This window comes from Pinus tabuliformis, chromosome 4_1, assembly GCF_031772625.1.
Source record: "Pinus tabuliformis cultivar Carrire ecotype Pingquan chromosome 4_1, CPIR1, whole genome shotgun sequence".
In the NCBI taxonomy this organism is placed as follows: domain Eukaryota; kingdom Viridiplantae; phylum Streptophyta; class Pinopsida; order Pinales; family Pinaceae; genus Pinus; species Pinus tabuliformis.
In genome coordinates, this window is record NC_142303.1 from 74,421,699 (window position 1) to 74,446,436 (window position 24,738).

At 41.9% G+C, this 24,738-nt stretch overlaps 1 protein-coding gene across 3 annotated transcripts in view; it reads left to right on the top strand.

Annotated features, from left to right (window-relative positions):
* LOC149174219 (Metallo-hydrolase/oxidoreductase superfamily protein) overlaps nt 1-24,738 on the top strand; it is a 460,911-nt gene that overhangs the window by 378,245 nt on the left and 57,928 nt on the right. For 2 of the 3 annotated variants that reach the window (XM_089419244.1, XM_089419243.1), the window contains exon 10: nt 9,988-10,097. The exons of the other annotated variant lie outside the window; for it this stretch is intronic. In XM_089419244.1, coding sequence (XP_089275370.1) covers nt 9,988-10,097 — 110 coding nt within the window. The remainder of the gene's footprint in view (nt 1-9,987; nt 10,098-24,738) is intronic. 3 annotated transcript variants of the gene reach the window in all.

The window sequence follows — 24,738 nt, forward strand, 5'->3', positions numbered from 1 at the left end:
AGGATCACACAACAGATGCAGGAAGCAGAAATTGAAAGGAAAGAATCTAATCAAAGATACATATCCGTTGTTGACCAAAAGCAAAAAGAATTAGAAACATCTTCAGTAGAAATAAGCATGCTCAGGATTGAAAATGAGAAACAGAAGGAATAGATACAGGTTCTCAACAGAGAAGTAGAGAAGACCACTCTTCTCAAGCTATAGGTTGAGGAGGCAGAAAAAAGAAGGAAGATCTTGAAAAGATGGTTTCAAGAAGATCTTGCTCAGAAGCAAGAAGAACTTGATGCAACCCGTGATGAGATCAACGAACTCAAGGTATGGCAAAAAGGACACTTACAAGATAAGACAGATGAAGAAGCAAAAATGAAGGCAATTAAAGATGGTAAAGCTCCAGTTGATGAAGGAACAAGCTCCACATCTTCGCAGAATGATTCTAAGATGGAAGTTGATCAAAGTGAAAAGCCAAAGAAGAATGTTGCAACTCCAAAGAACAAGACCAAAGCAATCAAGAACAAAGGACCACAACAAACTAGAACATCGCCTCCAAAGAAGAATGAAAAATCTTCCAGGAATGTTCGTTTATTTAATGGTTATTGCTTTTTATGTGCTAACTATGGACATATGGCTAGGGATTGTGAAGTTTTTGACAGGTACAATCACTATCAGCAAAACCCTAGAAGCAAGTTTGCAGGATCATGGGACAAGTTCCACGATGATTTTGTCAAAAGAGAATACATGCTAGATGGGCCAAACATTGAATGTTTCAAATGCCATAACTATGGCCATAGCGCTCGCGATTGCAGATATCAGATGGAATCGCCTATGGACAACATTGAATGCTTCAAGTGTCATAAATATGGGCACATGGCTTGAGATTGCAGGAATAAGAAGGTCTGGAAAAGGAAACAAGTACAAGAAGACAAAGCAGATAACAAGGTTTCAATAGTTATGCTTTCAGGATTTGTAAAAGCAAACGATCATGAGGAATTAGCAGTTGTTTCAGATAATGACTCATGTCAAGATGGCTTGTTAGGTGACTCACTATTTTGAACAATCTGGCTTGTTGACTCCCTAATGTTTGTAGAGGAGGAGTCTATGCAACAATATATGGCACAAGTCTACGATTGACAGGAAGGTAGTTTGAACAAGATGGCAGTTTCATTACAAGTTTAGGGGGAGCAAAACAGTTGAAGGATTACAGGTTACCAGGAACAAGGCAAGATTAGTCTGCAAAGGATATGCACAGGTTGAAGGAATCGATTTTGAAGAAACATTTGCTCCCGTTGCCAGAATGGAAGCTATGATGATGTTTCTTGCTTATGCTTGCTCGAGAAAAATCAAGGTCTACCAAATGGATGTTAAGTTAGCTTTTCTAAATGGTGAATTGGAGGAAGAAGTTTACATTGAACAACTCGAAGGTTTTTTGCTCTTTGACAAAGAAGACTACGTCTGCAGATTAAAGAAGGCTCTATATGGTCTCAAGCAAGCTCCTAGGGCTTGGTATGCTCGTTTGGATAGGTATCTACATCAACAAGGATTCAAGAAAGGAAGCGCTGACAACAATCTTTATGTGAAAGTGGATCAAGATAACCTAACGATTATCGAGGTATATGTGGATGATATAATCTTTGGAAGCAATGATGACAAATTAAGTAAAGAATTTGCCACAAAAATGCAAAGTGAGTTTGAAATGTCTATGCTTAGTGAGCTGACATACTTTTTGGGGCTTCAAATTTCTTAGCAGGATAAAAGAATATTCATATATCAAACCAAGTACATCAAGGAAATTCTTAAAAAATTCCAGATGGAAGATTGCAAGCCAGTCCTTACCCCCATGATAACAGGTTGCAAGTTAAGCTTAGAAGATTCGTCAAAGGATGTGGACCAAAGGTTGTATAGATCCATGATTGGTAGTCTCCTATATGTGACAGCCTCCCGACCTGATGTGATGCAGCCAGTTGGACAAGTAGCAAGATTCCAAGCAGCACCAAAAGAATCTCATATTATTGCCGTCAAAAGAATTCTTCAATATCTTAAGGGCACAATGGAATATGGTCTATGGTATCCCAAAGGAAATGATCTAGTTATCCAAGCTTATACAGATGCATATTGGGTAGGAAGTGTTGATGATCGTAAGAGTACCAGTGGAGCAACATTCTATCTAGGTGGTTGTCTTGTTTCATGGTTAAGTAAAAAACAGTCTTCAATCTCGTTATCCACAGTAGAAGCATAATATATCGCAGCAGCAACTTGTTGTACACAAGTTCTCTGGATGAAGCAAACTTTGCAAGATCTTCAAGTCAAGTTTGATGAGCCTATTCCCATCTTTTGCGATAACACCAGTGCCATCAGTATCTCCAAGAATCTTGTGATGCATTCCAAAACGAAGCACATTCCGATTAAATATCATTTCGTTAGAGAGTAGGTCGCCGAAAAGAATATCAAGCTTGAATATGTTGGCACAAAGGAACACATTGCTGACATCTTCACCAAACCAATACCTCGTGAAGCATTTGAGTATCTTCTCCAAATTGGGATTCTCCCAAGTTTTCATTAGACCCTTTCTCTTATCTACTCGAGTAGAAAGGTGGAGTGGAGGTGTGTACAGGTACACAGGATGGTTGTTTGTCAGAGGGAGTTACCCTTTGCCATTGATGACAAAGGGGGAGAGAAGGCAGTAGGAAGAGGTGTCATGATCGCGAGGGGAGTATTTGTGTTGCCATCAATGCCAAAGGGGGAGATTGTTGATTAGTGGTTGTCATTGATGTCAACCCAAGCAGCACCTGGGGCTACTGTGATCTTGTAAGGGCATTTTGACTTGACAACTGATATTATTTTGCATCAAAGATCTTCTCGACGAATTCTACTCGTCGAGATGTTTCCGTTGGTATATGGCTCCCAAATTCCATGTCAAACAAATGACGTTGGGAAAATCGTCATAACTTTCTCTCTGAGCATTGGATTCCAATTTCGTAAATAGTGACAGAAAGAGGACGCACTGTAGTTTGTTGGGTATCGTTTTCAGGGCCGAAGATTGCAACAGTGACACGTGGCACTTCGTACAAGTTCACTTTACTGAACCAGGCTATAATCAGGTCATCATGGGAGATTGGGCATAACTCTTTCTTGAATAATCCAATCTTGATCAGACCCGTGGGGTTGGAAAGAGGACTCAGAGGACTATCGTAGGAAGAAATTTTAGACCCTAGAGATCTGAAATTACATAGATACAACATGTTCAATATCGAGCTCCTAGAATGCAAGAAAAAGCATGCATTCAAGGATCACTGTAGTAAGGACCACACATCAATAGTCAAGGGTAAGTATCCTACAACAAGGTATGTATGATTAGTGTTTACATTTGAATTTTGAGTATCATCTCTGACATATGTTTTTGCAGGGCAACGTAAGTATATACAGGGTCTCGGTTATATCTCTATGTCTCTATATGTCACAGTGAGTTTTGATACCACATTTCGGATGTCCTATTCTTGATACTAGACATTTGATGCTACACCAAGTCTGCTAAATCGATATGATGTTGTACGTTCATGTTACGTATCTTGTCATAGTTGATAGAATGGTCTCTGTTGTTGTACTTAGAACTTGGTTCATCACAAGTCTAGGGTCTGTCATCAGTTTCTATTGTATATATCTTTAGGTCAGTTTTGGATATAGTCTTGCATAGAGTCCAGGCCTATATCAAGAGTGGGAGTCTTTGTCTACTGCTGCAACAAGTCAACAACAAAAGTGACAAGCACACTTTAGGTACGCATTGTAATTTTAATTTGTATTTATTCATTATTATGCACTTACATGTGTTTTGCAGGCAGAGGTAAGTTGAAGGGTATTTTGTATTGTTTTGGGTTTGGTTTTGTTGGGAAAATTTTGCATAGATTCAAGCACAACATCAAGCAAGCATTCAAGAGCTGAAGTATCAAATCAAAGGAAGCATTGCAGTGGGACATCCTTTGAAGACATGACAACCATCTGCATATTGTGAAGAAGTATCAAGGCCAAGAGTCAACAAGACATCCTTTGAAGACATGATAGCCATCTGCATATTGTGAAGAAGTATCAAGGTGAAGAGTCATTTGTAAAAGAGTCATCATTGTAAAGATTGTAAAAGAGTCATCATTGAAAGATTGTAAAAGAGTCATTTTGCCTAGAGTCGAAGAGGAAGTGTTGGGAGGTATAGGAGTCACTGTTGGGATGATGTCATGGTTGAGTTGCAGGTCATAGAGTGATTGGGTATTTGGTCAAGTACACGAAAATTATTGTACATCTTAAAGTATCGTGGATTATTGTCCCTGGTTTGGGAATCCACAGTCTTGTCTTATTTTAGTCATTATAGGGTGGCAGGGAGGTGCTAGGCAAGTCTATGAAGCTGCCTACAGGTTGGGGCTTGTGAACACGTCAGGGTGGTAGGGTGGTGCTTGGGCGAGTTGTCGCTCGCTAGGGTGTTGGGGCATCCATTCAGTTGATTACTGAAGAAACCAGGGTGTTGGGGCGTCCTTCCAGTGGGAGCTGGAGAAGAATGCTTTTCTAGAATTCTAGGAAGTTGTTGTTTTCATTTCAGTTGGGGTTGAAGATTAAAGAATTTATTAGAAAAGCGTTCGGTGGTTTTTGACGCGGAGGGAGTTTTCCACCTAAAATTCTCGTGTCTACTGTGTTCTTTTATTTACTGTTATTACTGCATAAACATTAATAATAAATGAAGATTAAATAATGCTTTGAAAAGATTTAAAAGTGCTAATTGCTAAGGAATATTGATTCACCGCCCCTCTCAGTGTTTCCAACAAACTCGATGTCTTTCCACCTCTTCTCTAGAGGTGCATGAGCACTCATGGCACAATCGTCATCAGTGTCGACCTCTTTCTCCGCCTTAGCTGGAGCTGCCTTTGAATCGTAATTCTCTCCCTTGTTTTTCTTCTTGGGACATTGGGATGCATAATGTCCCAAGTCCCCACAATGGAAGCACTTAACCTTGGAGATGTCCTTCTTCTTCCTCTTATCTTGTTGTCCCGTAGATGCTAGAGCCACAACCTCCTCCTCTCTTTCTTGATTCGACCTCCCTTGCCACTACTCCCTGTCTTGGTCATCCTCCTGATCTCTTCCTGGCGAAGAGTTGCCCACATCTCCTCCCAACCGGGAAGAGTAGCCCTGCCCAAAATACTTTGGACAAATGTCTCCCACTCCTCGGAGACTGCATTCAGGGCAGTCCTGACCATAAATTCTAGATCCGGTGTAGACCCCATGGAAGTAAGATAGTTGTGAATCTCCTGTCACCTGAGAAAGAATGGATCTATCTGCTCTCCCTTCTGCATCTGATATGACCGCAATTGATTCTCCAATAGCATCTTCCGCTGCACGGAAGAGCCCTGGTATAACTTGGTCAGGGTGTGCCACATCTCCTTTGCTGTGTTCTTCTCAACAATATGTAGTATGACATGATCTTTGACCCTGTCTAGGATCATGAACTTCGCCCTTGCCATTGCATCCTCATACTTCTCGTTCTTAGCTGGGTCAACTGGGATAGTCACGGTTTTCAAGGCATAATCCTTGATGCGATGTCGATCTAGGACTGCCAGGATCCTGGCTTTCCAGATGATAAAGTTGGAAGCCCCATCCAATCAGTCCTGATCCCTAAGTCTGTTCACTGCCATTTCATCTCCTCTTCTGGACTCCCTCTGAGTCTCGACTCCCCTCTTGGAAATCTCCCTCTAAGTCCGATTTCCCTTCTGGAAATCCTCTGGCCAACTGTCGAACAACTCCTCTCTAATCTTCCTTGCAACTGCAACTCGGATTTGGATTCCTTGGCTAGAAATCCATCGAGGTAGTGACTTCCTCTACCTTGGTTCCGTCTCTTGAGACACTGTTCTGTATCGACAGAAACAACGTCCCACCATCTCCTCAAATCACAATCCGCCCACAACTCCTCAAGCCCCGACAACTGAAGAAACTGAGCTTTTCAGGCTTTGCGCAATCCTGACAAAGGCTGAATTTGCTCCTCCTAGCCACAACGTCAATCCTTCTTGGCTGAGAAAGATGACTGGGCACTGCGTAGGTCTGATTTGCCCCTCTCTGCCTCTGCGTTGACCCTCCTCCTGGCTCGAAATGATGATGCAGGATTTGCGTCACTTCCTCTCTCACTGCTTCTGCTTTGGAACAACATTGTCTCTCGAGACAACTGCTTCTACTGCAAATTCTTCAGATTTCTGCTACTGGTGTCTTTAGTTCTCCTGTGATCTGCAATCCTCTGATACCATGTGGAAATTTCTAAGTTTGACACATTAGAAATCCCTATTGCATTATCTGGTTTATTATCTCCTACTTGTTGATTTCATTAACAAGTTATATATTAATATAAATGCCGAAATAAACACACATGCAGCCTTCACACATATACAAATAAACAACTGAAATAACTAAGACAATCACACAAGGGACACCGTTATTTTTGGACAATCTTCCCCGGAAAAACCCAATGCGGGAAAATCGGTGCAGCAGATATGAGGGTTTTATTATTATGCAGTTTTTGAATACAACTAGGGTGCCAGAAATGGATCACCCCTCAGAGATTTTCCTTGGCAAAAGTACCTCTCCTCGGAGACAGATATTCCTGTTGATCAACTACTGGATGATTGATCCCACAACAACTTAGAGAGTGCCTTAGCTGGACAATGAAAGCTGCTCCAAGTTTCTCCTCGGAACTGCTTCACCCTCTACAGCGCTGCGTCTGCCTCTTAGCTCCTAGTCTGCCCCACGAAAATTCCTCAGCACTGCCTCTTTAGCCCCATGTCAGCTTTGCTAGCCTCTGCTGCCTTTGCGTCAGCCTCTTGTCCCTTTGCGTCATCTGCGTTGGCCTCCTTAGCCTTTGCATCAACCTTCCTAGGCTCTGCGCTGTCTCTCTGGCACTTTCTCTGCTTCTCTTATATGTATTCTCGACCTTCTGCTGAATTGTCCCTCGCTGCAACAGATCACTAACTCGATTTTTCAGCAAACCTTGCCCCAAAAAATCGAATTCTTGATCAACTTGGTGTGTCTCTAACTAACCCTCAAGCCTCCTCTTATACTTTTCTTGTTGACGATTCAACGACCGAGATTAAGTCCCTAATCAACGACTAAGATTAGATTTGGCTTGATCCTCGTTATTTAGAACATTCTTGCCCATATTATATTAATACACATTAATATTTTAATTTTCATAATTTTAGACTTAGGAACCCCATTAAAAATATTAATTATTTTAATATTTCTTTATTCGGGTGGAATTTCCCCAAACGATTTTTGGGTCTTGGAGATCTCATGTGCCTTAGCCTCTCCACCAATTTTCATTGCTAGAGCACATCCGATGCTACCACAAATCAACATAGTGAGGGTTTTTATTATTAATATTCAACGGTAATTTTGAGTACAATCTAGATGCTGAAAACTGGCAATCCACAGAAAGAAAATCTGGTAAAGATATACCCTAACAACCTCGACACTTGCGATGCCTGCACTTTTGCTGCCTGCACTCGTGCGTTCCTGCACTTGCGCATTCCTGCCCTCGCGTTTTTGCCCTTGCATTCCTGCACTCACGCGTTCCTGCACTTGTGTTCCTACAGTCGTGTGTTCCTGCACTCGCGTTCCTGCACTAGGAATAACTCAACCTCTTGCTACTACCTCTCTGGATCTGGAAATATTCCTCCGGATCACTGTCCCTGCCCCTCACTGACACTGTGTCCCTCTCTGGCTTAATCTCTACTGTTGCTAGCTCGATTTGCACAAGGAACTGCTGCTCAAGTGTATTCTCCAAGTGCCCATCGACTTCTTCTTATAATCCTCTATTGGGACTCCAACGGCCAAGATTAAATCTTAATCGATGGCTAGGATTAACTAGAAGTCGATCTGTGTGAGTTTCTAGAACATTCACACCTTGACTTAATTAATTATGATTAATTAACCATATTCCCTAAGTTTAGACTTAGGAAATATTTAAAAACTGGCTAATAATCTAATTAAGTCATTTCTAGGCGGAATTTCCAGAAACGATTTATGGTTTTGGAGATCTCATGTATTCAAGCCTCTCCATAAAATTTCGTGGCTAGAACACATCCGATGCTACAAAAATTAACATGCTTCCTATGTTTCCCATGCTCTTGTGATGGGGTGATGCTTGTAGAAATGTTTTTCCACATCCATTAATGGATTTGCTAGATTTGGCTTCCTTGACCTTTAGTCTCCTTGTTTGGAAAATCATTAGGGCTATGTCAAGAAGTTATCCCTCTTTATTTTCCCTCTCCATCCAAGGTCTTCAGCTATTGACCCGCTCGGTGTTTGACTCCATATGCCTAGAATTTGATTGATAAGTGAAGGAATTGGTCACTCATGCTCCATCATTTTTTTACGTTTTTGAAAACCAGTAAATTCAAGTGTCATGTGTTTGGGAATCGGTTTGAGCATCTTCAAAGCCTATCTTGAGCCATAGTTTCTTTGACCCAACTACCTCCTTTCACCTAGAGCCATATTTTATTAAAGACTATTATGGGGTGAAAAATTTGTGAGTTCCTTAGAGATCCATTTGGCTAAGATCAATGTTGCGAACATCGGCATCGGGATAAAATTGGCAAGGGTTCGGAAAACCAAATAATCGAGAAAATATCGGTAAAAAATTGGCAAACATCGGCAAAATTAAGATACCATAAAAATATCTTTAAAAATTAGCAAACGTTGGCTAGGCCAAAAAATCGTGATTTCGAGATAAAATCGGGATGTTATCAAGATGTTCGCAAGATCCCTTTAGTCTTCTAACCTCTAGGTTTTGTTGGGGAAACCTCCCTTCTGGGGATAACATCCACCCACAAAACGACAGGGGATGTCGTTGCTAAGGTGACAAAGGTGGTGGATCTTGTTGTTGTCGAGGATCTAGTGCAACCTGGCAAGAGGGTGATAGATTTTGTGGTAATAGATCCTTTTCATCTCATATATGCCAATCTTCTATTGTAAGTATCTATATGTTGTTTTGTTGTCCAACTGTTTTTAATCATTGTTTTTGAACATGTTTTTTTAATAAAACATATTTGGTAGAGACATTTTTTTTTTTTTTCAGTTTGATTGATTCTTTGAAGGTTTTCTTATTTATGGGTTGGAATTTAACCATGAAAAGCTTACCTAATTCAACTTGGTTGGTGGATGTTTTCTTGTTGTTTGAAAGGATTCATATATCCTTGTGTTTGATTATTATTATTATTATTATTAATAAATTTTTGTAAGCAAGATTTGACTATGATTTTATAAACTAGTGATATGTTGTCCCCCTTAACAAAAGTTTACTAATTTCTTGAATTATTGTTTCTTCTGTTGTGAATCCTTGTAATTTGCTGTTTCACTTTTTACATTGCCGATCTCTTTGTGAAGGAACCTATTCATATATAGTAACTATTATATTTGGTAAGAATCATATCAAGGAAACTATGTATAGATTGTAAATAAGATATTTCATGGGAATCATTAATTGATTTTTTTTTACAATTATATAAGTATTCGTGCATAATTTTAGTGAATTTTGTTTGTGCCATTTCTACCATAAATAAATGCAGCAAATTCAAATATGTCATCAAGCATTTCTTTTGGTGGCCAAAGTGTATAGGGAAGTTGGTTGTATTCAATGATGTAACTTTTGCAGTTGCAAATGATGAATCTGCTTTCATTGGTCTGTTGTTTTAGCTCATACGAGCCAGATTCCTTCTTCCTTGCCAGATGCATACAATGCACTTATGTCACATGACATTGATGACCAAGATGTACCACTCTATAGTGATGATTAATTTCCTTTGTGAAAACAGTGAAATTCTTGAGAATGGGAAGTGACAATTTTTTTTGTGGGGGCTGATAGAGCTTTAGAAATGTTTTGCATATATAGAGTTTCAATCTATTGAAGTTTACGACAACACTTTGTGGTAGTGTAGTGTTGTGTTTCAAATAATTATTGATGTGATGCAGGCTTACTTGGAAACGACACATCGATTTCTTGAGCTTTCTCCGCATGTTATAATTCCAATGCATGGAAGGCCAAGTCTTTGGCCTACGAAACTTCTTTGTGGATATATCAAGTATGTATATTATAATACTTAGATTTCTTTGTGTTCATTGTTATATATAACCAGATTTAGTGAGTTAATGGAACATATATTGTTAATGGCCTGATTGATTTAGCTTATGCATATGGAATCATACATGTTTACATTGTCAAGAGATATCTTTTAATATTAAATGAATTATTCCCTATATCAAAGAAATTGTAATAGGAAAACATGATATTGGATGGAAAAATATGTTCTAATTACACAAATTTATAGACCACCTAGAAAATAGGAAGGGGATGTAGCATTGTATGTGAAATTGGATCTTGGATAAGGTCATGGGCGATAATTTGCAATTTGCAATAAGGGTGGGGAAACAAAGGTCGGGGTAACTCATGTACCACGATTGCTCTCTCCTACATTCATACACCCAAATATGTGGACATCCCTCATAATTACCGCCCTTGAGCCCATGTCATTTGGCCTTGAGACCCCTGTGTCCCCACCCACCTCATCATTATCTCCATGACACCTACCACTTGAAGGATGTACCTCGGACATGTCCTTCCCTTTAGGGGATGGGAACACCTAATAGGGTTGTTTATTAGCCACTCCTACCTTGGAAGGTAACACCATTACATGCTCAAAACCCCAAGTCTAGAAGGGAAACCCACTATGAAGTCCCCATTTCTACCCTTGATTAACATGTTTATTCACACAATTACACTAATGAATTATTGTGTTTGAAGGTGAGGAGACACACTGAACTTTATATAGGATTGGTGTAAAATTTCTGTTTTCCCACCCCGGTTTTCAGTTTCACCTTATTTCTCCCATGTAGTTAAATGCCCATTCCCATAGCCATACATTTAACAGACTGAAAAAATAAATATTGCTGAAAACACAAATTCTGGAAATTTTTCAAAGTGCTGGAAATTGCAGAAATAAAAATCAGCAATTAAAAACAGCCATTAAAACACATTAAAACACTGATATTTTTGGTCAACTTGACCCTGGAAAAACCCCCTACAACTCTTGAGGAAAACCAGTTTGAGAGCTCTTCTTTATTTCTGGAAAATGCCTTTTTACAGAGAAAATTTTCAGCAAATAAATTTCAGCAAAAACAGAAATTTCCAGCAAGCAAAACTTATCTGTTTTCAGCCCAACAGACAATCTGAAAAGTGCTGTACGAGATGTACGGACCGTACGGATGTACGGACGTACGGACCGTACGGACTGTACGGACGACCGTATGGACTTGTACGGACAGCCCTCGAAAAATGTGCAGAAAATGGCCTCCTCGATATTCGTGCTGAAAATTAATTTTTCCACTGTTTTGCTCACAAAAACTACCTTTTTCTGCTTGTTCTTTATGCTGTTCGGATTTGCTGAAGTGCTGCCTGTATGTGTGCCAAACTGCTGTCTCTTTCTCCTCCTTGTCCAGAAATCTCCCTTGCTCTCTTGCTCTCCTCCCAATCTGCTCATGAAAGAATGAATGATCTTTTCCTCCCTTAACCCAACCCTAAATGACTTTTGGGTGATCCCTAAATCCAATGGCTGAAATAGATTTAGATCAATGGCTGAGATTAAATGCTCATTTAAATCTCACTTTCTATTTTTTAATTCACCCCACTTTAATAAAGACCCACTTAGTCATTTATTTCCAAAGTCACTTTTCCTTTCTAATTTTTCATTGACTTTATAAAAGTCACTTTAAAATTAGACTTAGTAACTTTATCACTTAAAGTCACTTTCAAATTAGATTTAACTTTATAAAAAATTATAAAGTTACTTTAGGAGAAAAATTAAATTCTTTTGGACACTTTTCCCTAGGCCAAAGATCAAAGCCTTAGGGAACCACCTGTCCTCCGGTACCAAATTTCAACACTCCCTCTTACCGAGGAAGGTGTTCCTCACCACACCCATCTTGTCTCTGAAGTAGACATGCTTGCCCCGTGGTAAGGCTTTGGTAAGAATATCTGCAACCTGCTCATCAGTGGAAATATACTCAAGCTTCACATCTCCCTTCTGAACATAGTCTCTGATGAAATGATATCTGATTCCGATATGCTTTGACCTGTCATGAAATACTGGATTCTCCGTGAGTTTAATGCAACTCTGATTATCACAGTAAATCACTGAAGGTCTCAACGGCTGACCAAATAAGCCAAACAACATCTTGCGAAGCCAGATAGCCTCACAACTAGCTAGACTGGCTGCCATATACTCTGCTTCCGCTGAACTCAGTGCTACTGACTGCTGCTTCCGGCTGAACCATGACACTACTGCTGAACCCAACCCAAAACAACACCCTGAAGTGCACTTCCTATCAGAAGCACAACCTGCCCAATCAAAATCAGTGTATCCTGCCAATCTCACTCCATCTCCCTGCCTGTAGTCCAGACCATAATCCACTATCCCCTGCAAGTACCGCAAAATGTGTTTTGTAGCCACCCAGTGAACCTTCCTAGGCTCACACATAAACTGACTCATCGTGTTGACTGCAAAACAGATATCTGGTCTAGTGTTGACCAAATACATCAAGGAACCAATCAGCTGCCTGTACAATGTGGGATCCACCAACTCGGAATCCGAAGCATGAAGCTTCTTCCAGTTGGTGATCATCGGTGTCGACATGGGTCTACAATCCTCCATGTGGAATCTGCTAAGGATGTCCACAATATACTTCCCCTGCCCCAGGAAGAAATGCCCCTCCTCCTGCCACACCTCCAAACCCAAAAAGTAATGCATCAAGCCGATGTCCTTCATCTCAAACTCCGCCGCAAGATCTCTCTTGCAGTGCTCTATGAGTCTCTCTGCACCTGTAATGATCAAGTCATCCACATACAGCACCAGAATGAGAGGCTCCTCACCAATCACAATAAAGTAAAGGTTCGGATCTGCCTCACTCTTTGTGAAACTCATCCCCTGCAAGTATGCATCTATCCTGGAGTACCAAGCTCTGGGAGCTTGCTTCAGGCCATAAAGGGCCTTCTTCAATCTGCACACATGGGACTCCTTCCCATGCACCTCAAAGCCCTGTGGCTGCTCAATGTACACCTCCTCCTGTATGAAGCCATTGAGAAATGCGGTCTTCACATCCATCTGGTGGATCTTCCAACCCATCTCTGCTGCTATCGATATAATGGAGCGGATCGAAGTATATCGAGCCACGGGAGCGAAGGTCTCCTCATAATCAACTCCCTCTACCTGGGAGAACCCTCTAGCCACAAACCTCGCTTTGAATTTCTCAATGCTGCCATCTGCAGCATGCTTTACCTTGTAAAGCCATCTAGAAGTAACCACGGATTTGCCCTCAGGCCTCGGCACCACCTCCCAAACATCATTCTTCATGATAGAAGAATACTCCTCCTGCATGGCCTCTCTCCAGACCTGCTGGCTAGCTGCCTCCTCATAGCTAGAAGGCTCAGAGTCAAGGATGCTGGTAACCATCGCCATATAACTACAAAACCTCTCAGGTGGTCTACTCTCTCTGACCGGCCTCTTCGGCTCAGCAACAGATGTGGCATCTCTCAAGGTGTCCTGAAGCCACTTGGGCTTCCTCTTCCCTGAGCATGCTTCTCCCATAGGAGAATGAAACTCCTCCTCCTCATCACCATCAGTAGCCTGAACTCCTGACTGTCTGTCTGCTGTCCTCCTGCCTGCACCTGAACCTGTAGAAGCTGAGGTACCGTGTGAACTGTCCATCAGTGGACTCCCTAGTGAACTGCTCTGTGAACTGCTCTGCATGCTGCCCGGAGCACCACCCCTCTGGCTCGGCGAGCCACTGCTCACTGATGGACCTGACATCCTCATAGATGTACCTCCGGATCCTCCTGATCCCTGCCCACTGGATCCCTGCGACTGACTCAACTGCTGCTGAGGGTCTGGCTGATCCAGATACTCTAACTCCCGTGACCTCCTAAAGGCCCTGTCCTCCTCGAACTTCACATCCCGTCTGACAACAACTCTCCTCTGTGCAGGAATGTAAATCCGAAAGGCCTTTGAGGTCTCACTGTAGCCCACAAAGATACCCTTCTCTGCGGTGGGCTCTAGTTTGGTCCTCTTCTCCTTGGGTATATAGGAGTATGTAATGCATCCAAAGATATGAAGATGACCAAGATCAGGCTTCTTCCCAGAGAAAGCCTCCTCCGGAGTCATGTGCCCCAAGGCACGATGCGGATTCCTGTTCTGCAAGTAAACAACTGTGTTGCAGGCCTCTGCCCACAAGAACAATGGCAACCCCTGATCATGTAACATGGCTTTGGCAGCCCCTATGATGGATCTGTTCTTCCTCTCCGCAACCCCGTTCTGCTGGGGGTTGTAAGGAATAGTGAACTCCCTCTTAATGCCTGCCTCCGCACAATAATCAACAAACTCTCCAAGGGTGTACTCTCCTCCATTGTCCGACCTTAGGGACTTGATTTTTCGACCTGTCTGAGTCTCCACAAGAGCTCTGAACTCCTGAAACCGCTTGAAGACCTCACTCTTGGTCTTCAAGAAATAAATCCAGGTCCTCCTGGAGTGATCATCAATGAATAAAACATAATACTCATATCCACTCAAGGAAACATGAGACATCCGACCGCTCACATCGGAATGAATCAAATCAAGTATCCCCGTCGCTCTGCTGTCACTGCTGGGAAAAGGGGATTTGGCAAACTTGCCCATCGCACAACCTTTGCAAGTATCAAAGTGATCAGTACTGAAATCTGGCACACCTGTAGTGATCTCCCGCAATGTCCTCAAGGCTCCATGATACATGTGTCCCATCCTGCGGTGCCAAATCTCACACAGCTCAGAACTGCTAGCTCTGCTGTCGGTACTACTGCTCAATGCCAAAAGGGGCTGGAATGCAAACTTGTACACCTTTGCATGGCGTACACCTATCACTCTAGCTGAATCAGCTGGAGTGCCCCTGGGATACATCAACACCTGTCCTCCCCTGAACAGTACCTCATATCCTCTGTCCTCCAAAGCTGAGACGGATATGAGGTTCTTCCTCATCCCTGGCACATAAAGAACATCTGACACTTTCAAGGGAGGTCTGGACTCCCTCTGAAATGTCAGTGTACCCACCCCGACTGCTCTAACAACTCTGTCATCACAGAGTACTACCTCAATATCAGTGCCACTCTCTGAAAGCTCTGAGAAGTACTCCCGGACTCCTGTCATGTGATGTGAAGCCCCACTGTCCACATACCAGATACCTGTAGATGCTCCGCTAATCGAGGGAAAAGCATGCTCCCTCTGAACCTGTGTGGCAGGTGATCCTGCACTAGAGGACTCACATGTAGTGAACGCAAACTCCCGGTCAAAACGACCTGCAAAGTCCTCAATCTCAGCTGAAGCTGCCACATCCTGGTTCTTCCCCTTCTTCTTCTTCTTCTCCGGACACACAACTGCATAGTGTCCCATTTTCTGACAATTCCAACACTTCACTTTGGAATAGTCCTTCTGTGAGTTACCCTGTTTACCTTTACCTTTGCCTTTGCCTCCACCACCGCTTGTGGAAGCCTGCTTCTTCCCTTTGCCTTTCTTGCCTCCTGCCACCAGTGCTACGTCCTCATCCTGCTCAACTGGCTTGGCTGCCCCAAGCTGTCCTTTCCTGATCTCTGTCTGAATACAATCATCCCAAAACCTCTCCCATGTGGGAAGGGTCTCACGTGCACAAACCCCATCAGCAAAGTTCAACCATGAACGGGGGAGGCCATTCACTGCAATACGCACCAACTCAGTGGATGGAATGGCCTCTCCAATCGCTGCCAACTCATCTCTCACATTGGTAATCTTTGTGAGATATCCAGCTGCACTATCATTCCCCATCTTAATGTTCTTCAGCTTCTCCTTCAGGACCATCTTCCGGTTCTCATTGGTACTCTGGTAGAGATTGGACAATGCTGTCCACATCTCATGGGCATTGCTCTTTCCTCTCACATGAGGAATGCAATGGTCTTTGATTCCGTCTAGAATCAGCCTCTTACCCTTGTTGTTCTTTCTATTATAAGCTGCCAACTGAGTAGCATCAGTAGGCACAACAACAGGGTGCTGTGCTGTATGCACCATGATATCCCAGACTTCTGCCTCCTCAAAGATACTCTGCATTCTCTCCTTCCAAACGCTGTAATTTGTATGCCCATCCAACCTATCCTCCACCCTCAATCCCAATGACATCTTGCTGTCCTAAAACTGAAAAATAGCACTGCTGTGGTAAAGATAAAACTGCTGTTTATGAAAAATCAGCTTGTTGGAATTTTCTGAGTGAAAAAATCAGTAGCTGTATTTTTTCCTTTTGCTGTCCCAAACTGCCCTTCAGCACTCAAGCTCCGATACCATGTAAAATTTCTATTTTCCCACCCCGGTTTTCAGTTTCACTTTATTTCTCCCATGTAGTTAAATGCCCATTCCCATAGCCATACATTTAACAGACTGAAAAAATAAATATTGCTGAAAACACAAATTCTGGAAATTTTTCAGAGTGCTGGAAATTGCAGAAATAAAAATCAGCAATTAAAAACAGCCATTAAAACACATTAAAACACTGATATTTTTGGTCAACTTGACCCTGGAAAAACCCCCTACAACTCTTGGGGAAAACCAGTTTGAGAGCTCTTCTTTATTTCTGGAAAATGCCTTTTTACAGAGAAAATTTTCAGCAAATAAATTTCAGCAAAAACAGAAATTTCCAGCAAGCAAAACTTATCTGTTTTCAGCCCAACAGACAATCTGAAAAGTGCTGTACGAGATGTACGGACTGTACGGATGTACGGACCGTACGGACTGTACGGACTGTACGGACGGCCGTACGGACTTGTACGGACGACCCTCGAAAAATGTGCAGAAAATCGCCTCCTCAATATTCGTGCTGAAAATTAATTTTTCCACTGTTTTGCTCACAAAAACTACCTTTTTCTGCTTGTTCTTTATGCTGTTCGGATTTGCTGAAGTGCTGCCTGTATGTGTGCCAAACTGCTGCCTCTTTTTCCTCCTTGTCCAGAAATCTCCCTTGCTCTCTTGCTCTCCTTCTCCCAATCTGCTCATGAAAGAATGAATGATCTTTTCCTCCTTTTCCTCCCTTAACCCAACCCTAAATGACTTTTGGGTGATCCCTAAATCCAATGGCTGAAATAGATTTAGATCAATGGCTGAGATTAAATGCTCATTTAAATCTCACTTTCTATTTTTTAATTCACCCCACTTTAATAAAGACCCACTTAGTCATTTATTTCCAAAGTCACTTTTCCTTTCTAATTTTTCATTGACTTTATAAAAGTCACTTTAAAATTAGACTTAGTAACTTTATCACTTAAAGTCACTTTCAAATTAGATTTAACTTTATAAAAAATTATAAAGTTACTTTAGGAGAAAAATTAAATTCTTTTGGACACTTTTCCCTAGGCCAAAGATCAAAGCCTTAGGGAACCACCTGTCCTCCGGTACCAAATTTCAACAATTGGCAGGGGGTTTCATCATGGGTTGTGTTACTGCTCAAACTAGCAGGGGATCCAAAGGGGATTCCTAAAGGGTCAAATGATAGACCAAGGGAAACAAATGGAGACTTAGCCCACTATCACCTTTAGCTAAGGCTCCCAACTATTTATGAAATTTCACTGATTGGAGGAGCCCTGGTATATATGGAGTCATAAAAAGGATGGATTAACAAATGGATATAAAGTGACCCAAACCATCCCTTTTTAGAAGAGGGTCAAGAGTGGAGCTTGCTTGCTTTCTAAGCAAGGTGGAATGTCTTCTAGGAGAAGGATGTGAGGAGGGTTAGGTTTAGGGAATATGACTTGTGAAAGAGTTTCCCAATCCCTAAAATCCTTATTGAAATTGGTATCCCAGATGGTTTTTGAAGAATTGTCTTTTCAAAGGAGTGGGACCAAGTGAACTTGTTGCACTCAAATTGTCAGAGTTCCAGGGAAGCAAAAGTACCAACTATTTTGAACAAGGATCGGATCACATATCAGCAGTCCATGTGTCATGGTCATCCCATTCTGCAAGTTATATATTGTAAATGATGTTAGTAAACCTTGAGTCTATGTAACAACCTAGGTAAGCCTATAATTTGATGATGAATTCCATCCTAGGAGGTTATTTAACCTCACAGATTACCTGTGTTTTTTTTTAAAGGAACAAATAACATTTTCATTAAACTGTCTGGAAACGGGTCAGGTCCCTTACAAAAAACAGACTTGATCTATCTGTATCTCTCCTTTCATTACAATGAGTATGAACCTTCTTGCTACCTCTATTATTTACGTGTGTTCTAATTATAAAGCCATAGCTATAGATTCTCCAAAAAGTGCCATTATAGACTATACAACAATATTGGATATATAAAAAATATAAGTAATTTCAACTGCTTTCTGTCTTAGCGTCATCACATGCAGGCTCGCCCACAAACGTGTTCAGGTTCTTTGGTTCATTCTCTTCTTCTCCCTGAATCTTCGTAGCCGCAACACCAGCTTCATCGTCATCACCAACCAGAACCTCAAACACCTCCTCCTTTAAGACTCCGAGGGATTTCTAACCCCAAACACCTCCTTTAAGACTCCCACTATCGCTGTCTCCACCTTGATTTCTATATTGTCAACCTTTTGTTGTATGCTTAGAATGTCCATTTGCAAACCTTACACTGTTTTCTGCATAAACTCCCAGTCTTTACCCAATTCGGACAACTAAGCATAGATGACTGCCATATTCTCATTTAATTATTTGACGATTTCCTTTATCACATGTTTGCAGTAGCCCTCAATCAGGCTCTCCATACCACCATTCCCCGTGCCATTTTGCTTGACCTCGAGCTCCCAGAACTAGAACCACCCCCGCTGACATTCTTTGCTGATGACATTTTCTCAGCTATCCGCTTCTGCACGGTAAAGAACTTGTGATTTACTGACCAGAGCCAACTGAGGTATATATCGACCTGAGCCACCCCGACATTCCTCTCCAACCTGTCTTTCATAAATGCGGAACAGTGCAGGGTCTTATCAATTTCTATACCTTCCATGTTTCTCCCTATCCAAGACCAAAAGCTCGCAGCAATGGTGCAATCTTCCCCTGACGAATCAGCTATATTGTACAAATCGGTGATAATTTGATGCCTCATCACACACTTGTCATCGCACATGACCTGTCGTCCGACGACACCACAACTGTGATTTAAAATACCACCTACCATCCCAATATCCAAGATGTGAAGGTACCTCGGGTAGCTGTCCAACATAACTACCACCACGCAGAGGCGCCTAGGGAAGCAGACCTCCTTAACTGCTTCCATAAAGTTCTGACGACCCGTACCCCCAACGTACAACCTCGACCTAAAGCCATCAGCTAAGGGATGGGACATAATGTTATGTGGTGATTTATGCATACTATACCAGTCCTAATATAACCCCCGCATTTGCCTGAATGTCTGCCATCTGGTTGTTGGCTTGCAACACGTGGAATAGATTAACTTTATCAAATCCTTTTAACATATACATTATTGATGAACTTTATCAAATCCTTTTAACATATATATTATTCTTACCATGATTGAATAAGTTTCATCTGCTAGATGGGAGCCATTCCCGAGAAGCCTAATGCATTTTTGAATGATTAGCTTGGAATCACCCACTATGTTCAAGGAGTTGACACCATTGTCCAAACATATTTTTAATCCTTGCCATAATGCTAATGCTTCCGCCTGGTTGTTAGAGGTGACCCCAAGTCCCCAAGCATAATTGACTTCTGTTTTTTCTTTGAGGTTGATTATTACCCCTCCCGCTCCAACCTCCCCGGGGTTACCTTTTGACGCACCATCAAAATACAACTGGATGTTCTCGACTTTCCTTTGCCATTCGGCGAAATTGTCTCCTTTCAATCTAATGCAGAATTTCGAGATTTCAGTGGATCTTTAACAGGCAGGTTTTGGGGAGGGAAGGGCAAGCTTGAGCTAGCGTTTTTCAGAGCTGGTCAAATCTTTCATATCCAAAGCATCGTATCCCCGAGAAGAGATGACCTCAAAAAGCAACGACACGCCTTTAATTGCAACTGTTTCCGAGCTTTGACAAAGGTTTTGGAAGATAGCCTGATTACGGCACAACCATATCGACCAACACATATATTTAGGAAATGCCATCCAGCAACGCTGAAGCAAGGGATTTAAAGAGCGAGGTGTTTTATTTCCCCAATGGATAAACATGTCACTCCAGACATCTGCAAGGTGGGAAATCTGAGCCAAAGGAGCAAGGCCATGGTTCCAAACTTCCAGCGAGAAGGGGTAGAAACAAAACAAATGCTTGATTGATTCCTCCGCTTGGCCACACAAAACGCACCAGGATGGACCACTAATTTTCCTCTTTTTTAAGTTCTCAGTTGTCAGGATTTTCTCGTGGACCAGCTCCCAACAGAAAATGTTAACTTTAGGGAGACCATCACCATTCCAAATTTTCCTCCACAGAGGGGAGGGGAGAGCGGAGGGCACAAGAATGGATAAGAGAGCGTAGCCATCCTTGACACAATATTTTTTTGAGTTCCCCCCAACCAAACCCATCTATCTAGCTTGCTCAATATTATTGGAGCAAACTCATAGAGGCTTTTAATCAGCATATCCCACCGAACTTGGAGATGATTGAGGATTTTCGGAGAGAGCCACCCACTTCACATGCCGAGATCATCCCAAAAAGAGATGTCTGCAAGATGAGAGAACCCATGTTCAATCAACCATCTAGAGAGAGTTGGGTCTCTACCAATCACACAAACAGATCCAACTTGAATGCATTTCCCATTTCTAGGGAACCAACCTAGGTGATTTAGAATGAGAGAGGACGAGGCTTTGCATAATCTCCATATTTTTTATCCTTTCTTTTCCCAGGATTCAACCTCTGGTGTAGTGAGATGGTTTTTATGAAAGTATTCTCTAATAAAGGCTTTTTTCCACCACTCATCAAAATCTGATAGGAACCTCTAGACCAATTTTTCCCCCAACGCTAGATTCATTAGTTCAGGATCTTTTATTGCCAAACCTTTGAATTTATTAGGCTGTTTAACCAAATTCCAATTTACCAGATGAAATTTATGCTCGTTACCCTTTCCTCCCTGCCACAGGAATTTCATAATAAGCTTACTTATTTGTTAATTGATGTATGCTGAAGCTAGGAGGCCAACCCCAATATAAACTCGAAGAGAAGAAAGCACCGATTTGAGGAGGGCGACCCTTCCTCAAGGTTGCAATTGAGAGATTCTGCCATGATGATGTAAAGAAGGGGAGAAAGGGGGCATCTTTGATGCAATCCACTTGAGGCCGCAAAGAAGGCCCCAGGATGCCCATTGATGAGAGGAGTGATCCAGGGAGATCCAATGCAAGCTTTGATCCAAGATATAAAGTCAATATTAAATCCTAATTTCTCCATGACAAGAAATAGGAAAGAGTGATTTACCTGATCAAATGCATTTTCCATGTCCAATTTGATGACCATTCCAGCGTCTCCCTCTTCATTACTTGAATGCATTGCTTCCTGTACCAGAATGATATTGTCTAGAATATTTAGATGTTGCATAAACCCACCTTGGTTCTCAAAGATAATGGAAGGCAATAAGGGTTTGATTCTGTTGGTAATAATTTTCGTCAAAATTTTATAGGAGGAGTTGCATAGAGAGATGGGCCGAAATCTGGAAAAGGTGGTAGGATTGGCTTCTTTTGGAACTAGAGCAAAAAAGGTAGAATTGGTGCTACCCCCCAACTTCTTTTTGAACGTGGTGTAGTTCAACATTCTAATAAGATCTTTTTTAATGACATTCAAGAATAAACGATAAAATATGATAGAGAGACCATCTGGCCCTGGGGCCTTCTCAAGTTCCAGGTGCCAAATAGCATTAAGAATTTCATCTTCAAGAATTACATCAGAAAGAGACAGATTAGAGAGCGGAGAGACAACCTGGGGAAGGTCCCAGAGGAATTCAGATGCCCCAACAGAAGAAGGGCACTCCAGATTGAGTAAAGAGTTGAAATGATTGAATGCCTCCTATTTAATTTCAAATGCGGTGATAACTGTCAACCCACCCGCCACCTTTATTTCCTTGATACGGTTCCTGTTCTCTCGAGTCATTGCTTGTTTGTTGAAGTAAGAAATATTTGAGTCTCCAACTTTCAACCATAAAGCAGGGATTTGAGCCTCCATCGATTTTCCTCCTGCCTACTTAGACTGAAGATCTGAGACGAGAGGTCTTTTTCTTTTTGAATGTGTGACTCTTCAATATGACTTTTCTCCATCATATTGTAGTGTTTTTCTTGTTGGGAATCACGATTGTCGTTAGACCAAAACTTGCAGGTGCTAGTCAACGATCGCATCGCCAAAGATAAGGATCCACGAAAGGCGGTTAGTCCATGTCACGAAACACACGGGGAGCGTTGGTTTATCCAATGTACAACAATCTCCCCCCCAACGCGAGTCGGGTGTGTATCGAACTCGTGACCTACGCTTTGATACCACTTGTTGGAAATACTGGGGGGGGGTGAATCAGTATTTCTTTTCAATTGTTACTTTTACCAGTTAGATCACTTATATTTAGAACAGAAAATGAATAATAGGAATAAATGCTTTTATTAATATTATCTTTACAATGAAACAGGTACAATATATATAGGGCTCCAACCCTAGATGAAGACACCGATCTTCAATCTCCTAGGCTCCAACCTGTTGCCAAGCACCAACTTGGACTTTAGTGAGGCTCCAACCTCTAGGGCTTCGACCCTATCTTATCCAAGGCACCAACCTTGAGTTTAGGAGCACCAACCCCAAGGAAACCAATCTTATATTTGCCAAGCACCAACTTGGACTTTCTAAGGCACCATCCTTGTCAATTCTGAGGCACCAACCCCAAGGGTTCCAACCCTATAGCCCCACTTTGTCAAGGTATGTTTGGTTGTACTATGTTCTCATGATCAACCTTTGTTAAAATTGGCAACTAGGGCCAAACTCCATGTGGGTCTTCATATTTATGGCAACTGATATTTTTCTTGGATTCCTCTCCTCGAGAGATGTAGGATTGATCTAAAGATCATCCGATTCCGACATGTATTCATGGAAATATGAATTTATTTGTATTACTTGACAAATTGTCAAGGTTGTCCAGCAACCAAATTAACACCAACTTAACCCAACGTTGCACTATAAATAGAGGTGGCTTGCTAGTCAGTTGTGACACACCTCTTGTGATCTCTCTCTTCAATTGTTTGGGTTTTGGTGAAAGAGAGATCAAGAGGGAGTGCCCTATACATTGCCCTAATGAGATCTAGATGCAGTGATGGAAAGTCTTATATGCTGCCATGAAGGAGACTTATACGCTGCCCTAATGAGATCTAGACGTAGTCATGGAAAGTCTTATATGCTGCCATGAAGGAGACTTATACGTTACCCTAATGGGATCAAGCCATAGTCATGAAGGAAGACTTATACACAGTCCAAGGGAAGGATCTAGCCTCCATCTAGCCACAGTTTGGTAGGAGCTCAAGTACCCTAGCCATAGGTCAATCAACAGCCCTAATCTACGCAGTCAAGGAGGCTTCTATAACGCAACAAGGAGAGGCTTTAATGCTGTAAAAGAAAGCCCTAAAAGAGCCCTAATTGTAGGTATAGAAGAGACCTTAGTCCACTGTTTTAGGATGCCCTAAAAGATACCTAGCTGCAATTCTAGGAGGAGACATCTAATCCGTTGTCTAAGTAGGACTTTTGCTGCCCTAGCCGCAGTCCTAAAGGGTGATCTAAGCCGCAGTTGGAGTGGCCTTAACCAGTGGCATGTGAAGGCCTAAATTGCTATTCAAAGAGGCCCTTATACATTGTACTAAGGTGCCATAAATCTGTAGTCTTTTGAGCCCTAATTCACAAATAGAGGGTGATCCTTTTCCATAACATCTAGACCCTAATACAAAACTATAGGAGGATGGTCAAAGGCAGTTCTAACAACTGTCATAAGAAGGCTTAGTTGCTCTCTAGAAGGAGGCCTTACACAATCACCTAGCCGTTGTCATAATGGATAATGCCACATTGCTGTAGGTGAGAGCATGGCCATTTCAATACTGTTTGGGTATGTTCAAGCTGTTCGGTATGTTGGGCAGAAATATCCACAATAGGGAGGAGCTAGGGGCTGTTGCATAAGCGTTGTTTGGATCATTGTTTGGAAAGACTATTGCTACAATCCTCTATTGGGCTAGGTCCAGGCCATAGTCAGCAGATGAATGTCTCTAAGTGTTGCGTTCAGAAAGATAGCAGCCTTGTAAGGCAGCGTGTGATTGGATGGATTGTATGGAGGTTAGCCGTTGTGTATAGGTGGACTGTGGGGGTGTTTAGGGTCTTGTAGCACACTGAGTTTGTGCCCTAACCAGTGATTAGGTTTGCCAAGATATGCTTAAATCCTTACAACATATACAAGTTGCAAGATGGGCAGCAAAGGAAGGAGAGCCTTATGGAACGAAAGCTTCAGTATGTTGAGTAATTGGTTGAGATGTTCTAGGCCTATCATCTGCTGCATTGTGTCATATTCATGGTGAAGATCTCTGATGTCTGATCTTCTATTTTGGGAAGTCAAGTATTGACTTCAAATGTATTTGTACTATCTCTCTCTGTTGAATTATTGAAGAATATAAGAAGAATTGATCAAGGGTTTCCCCACATTAGGGTTTGTC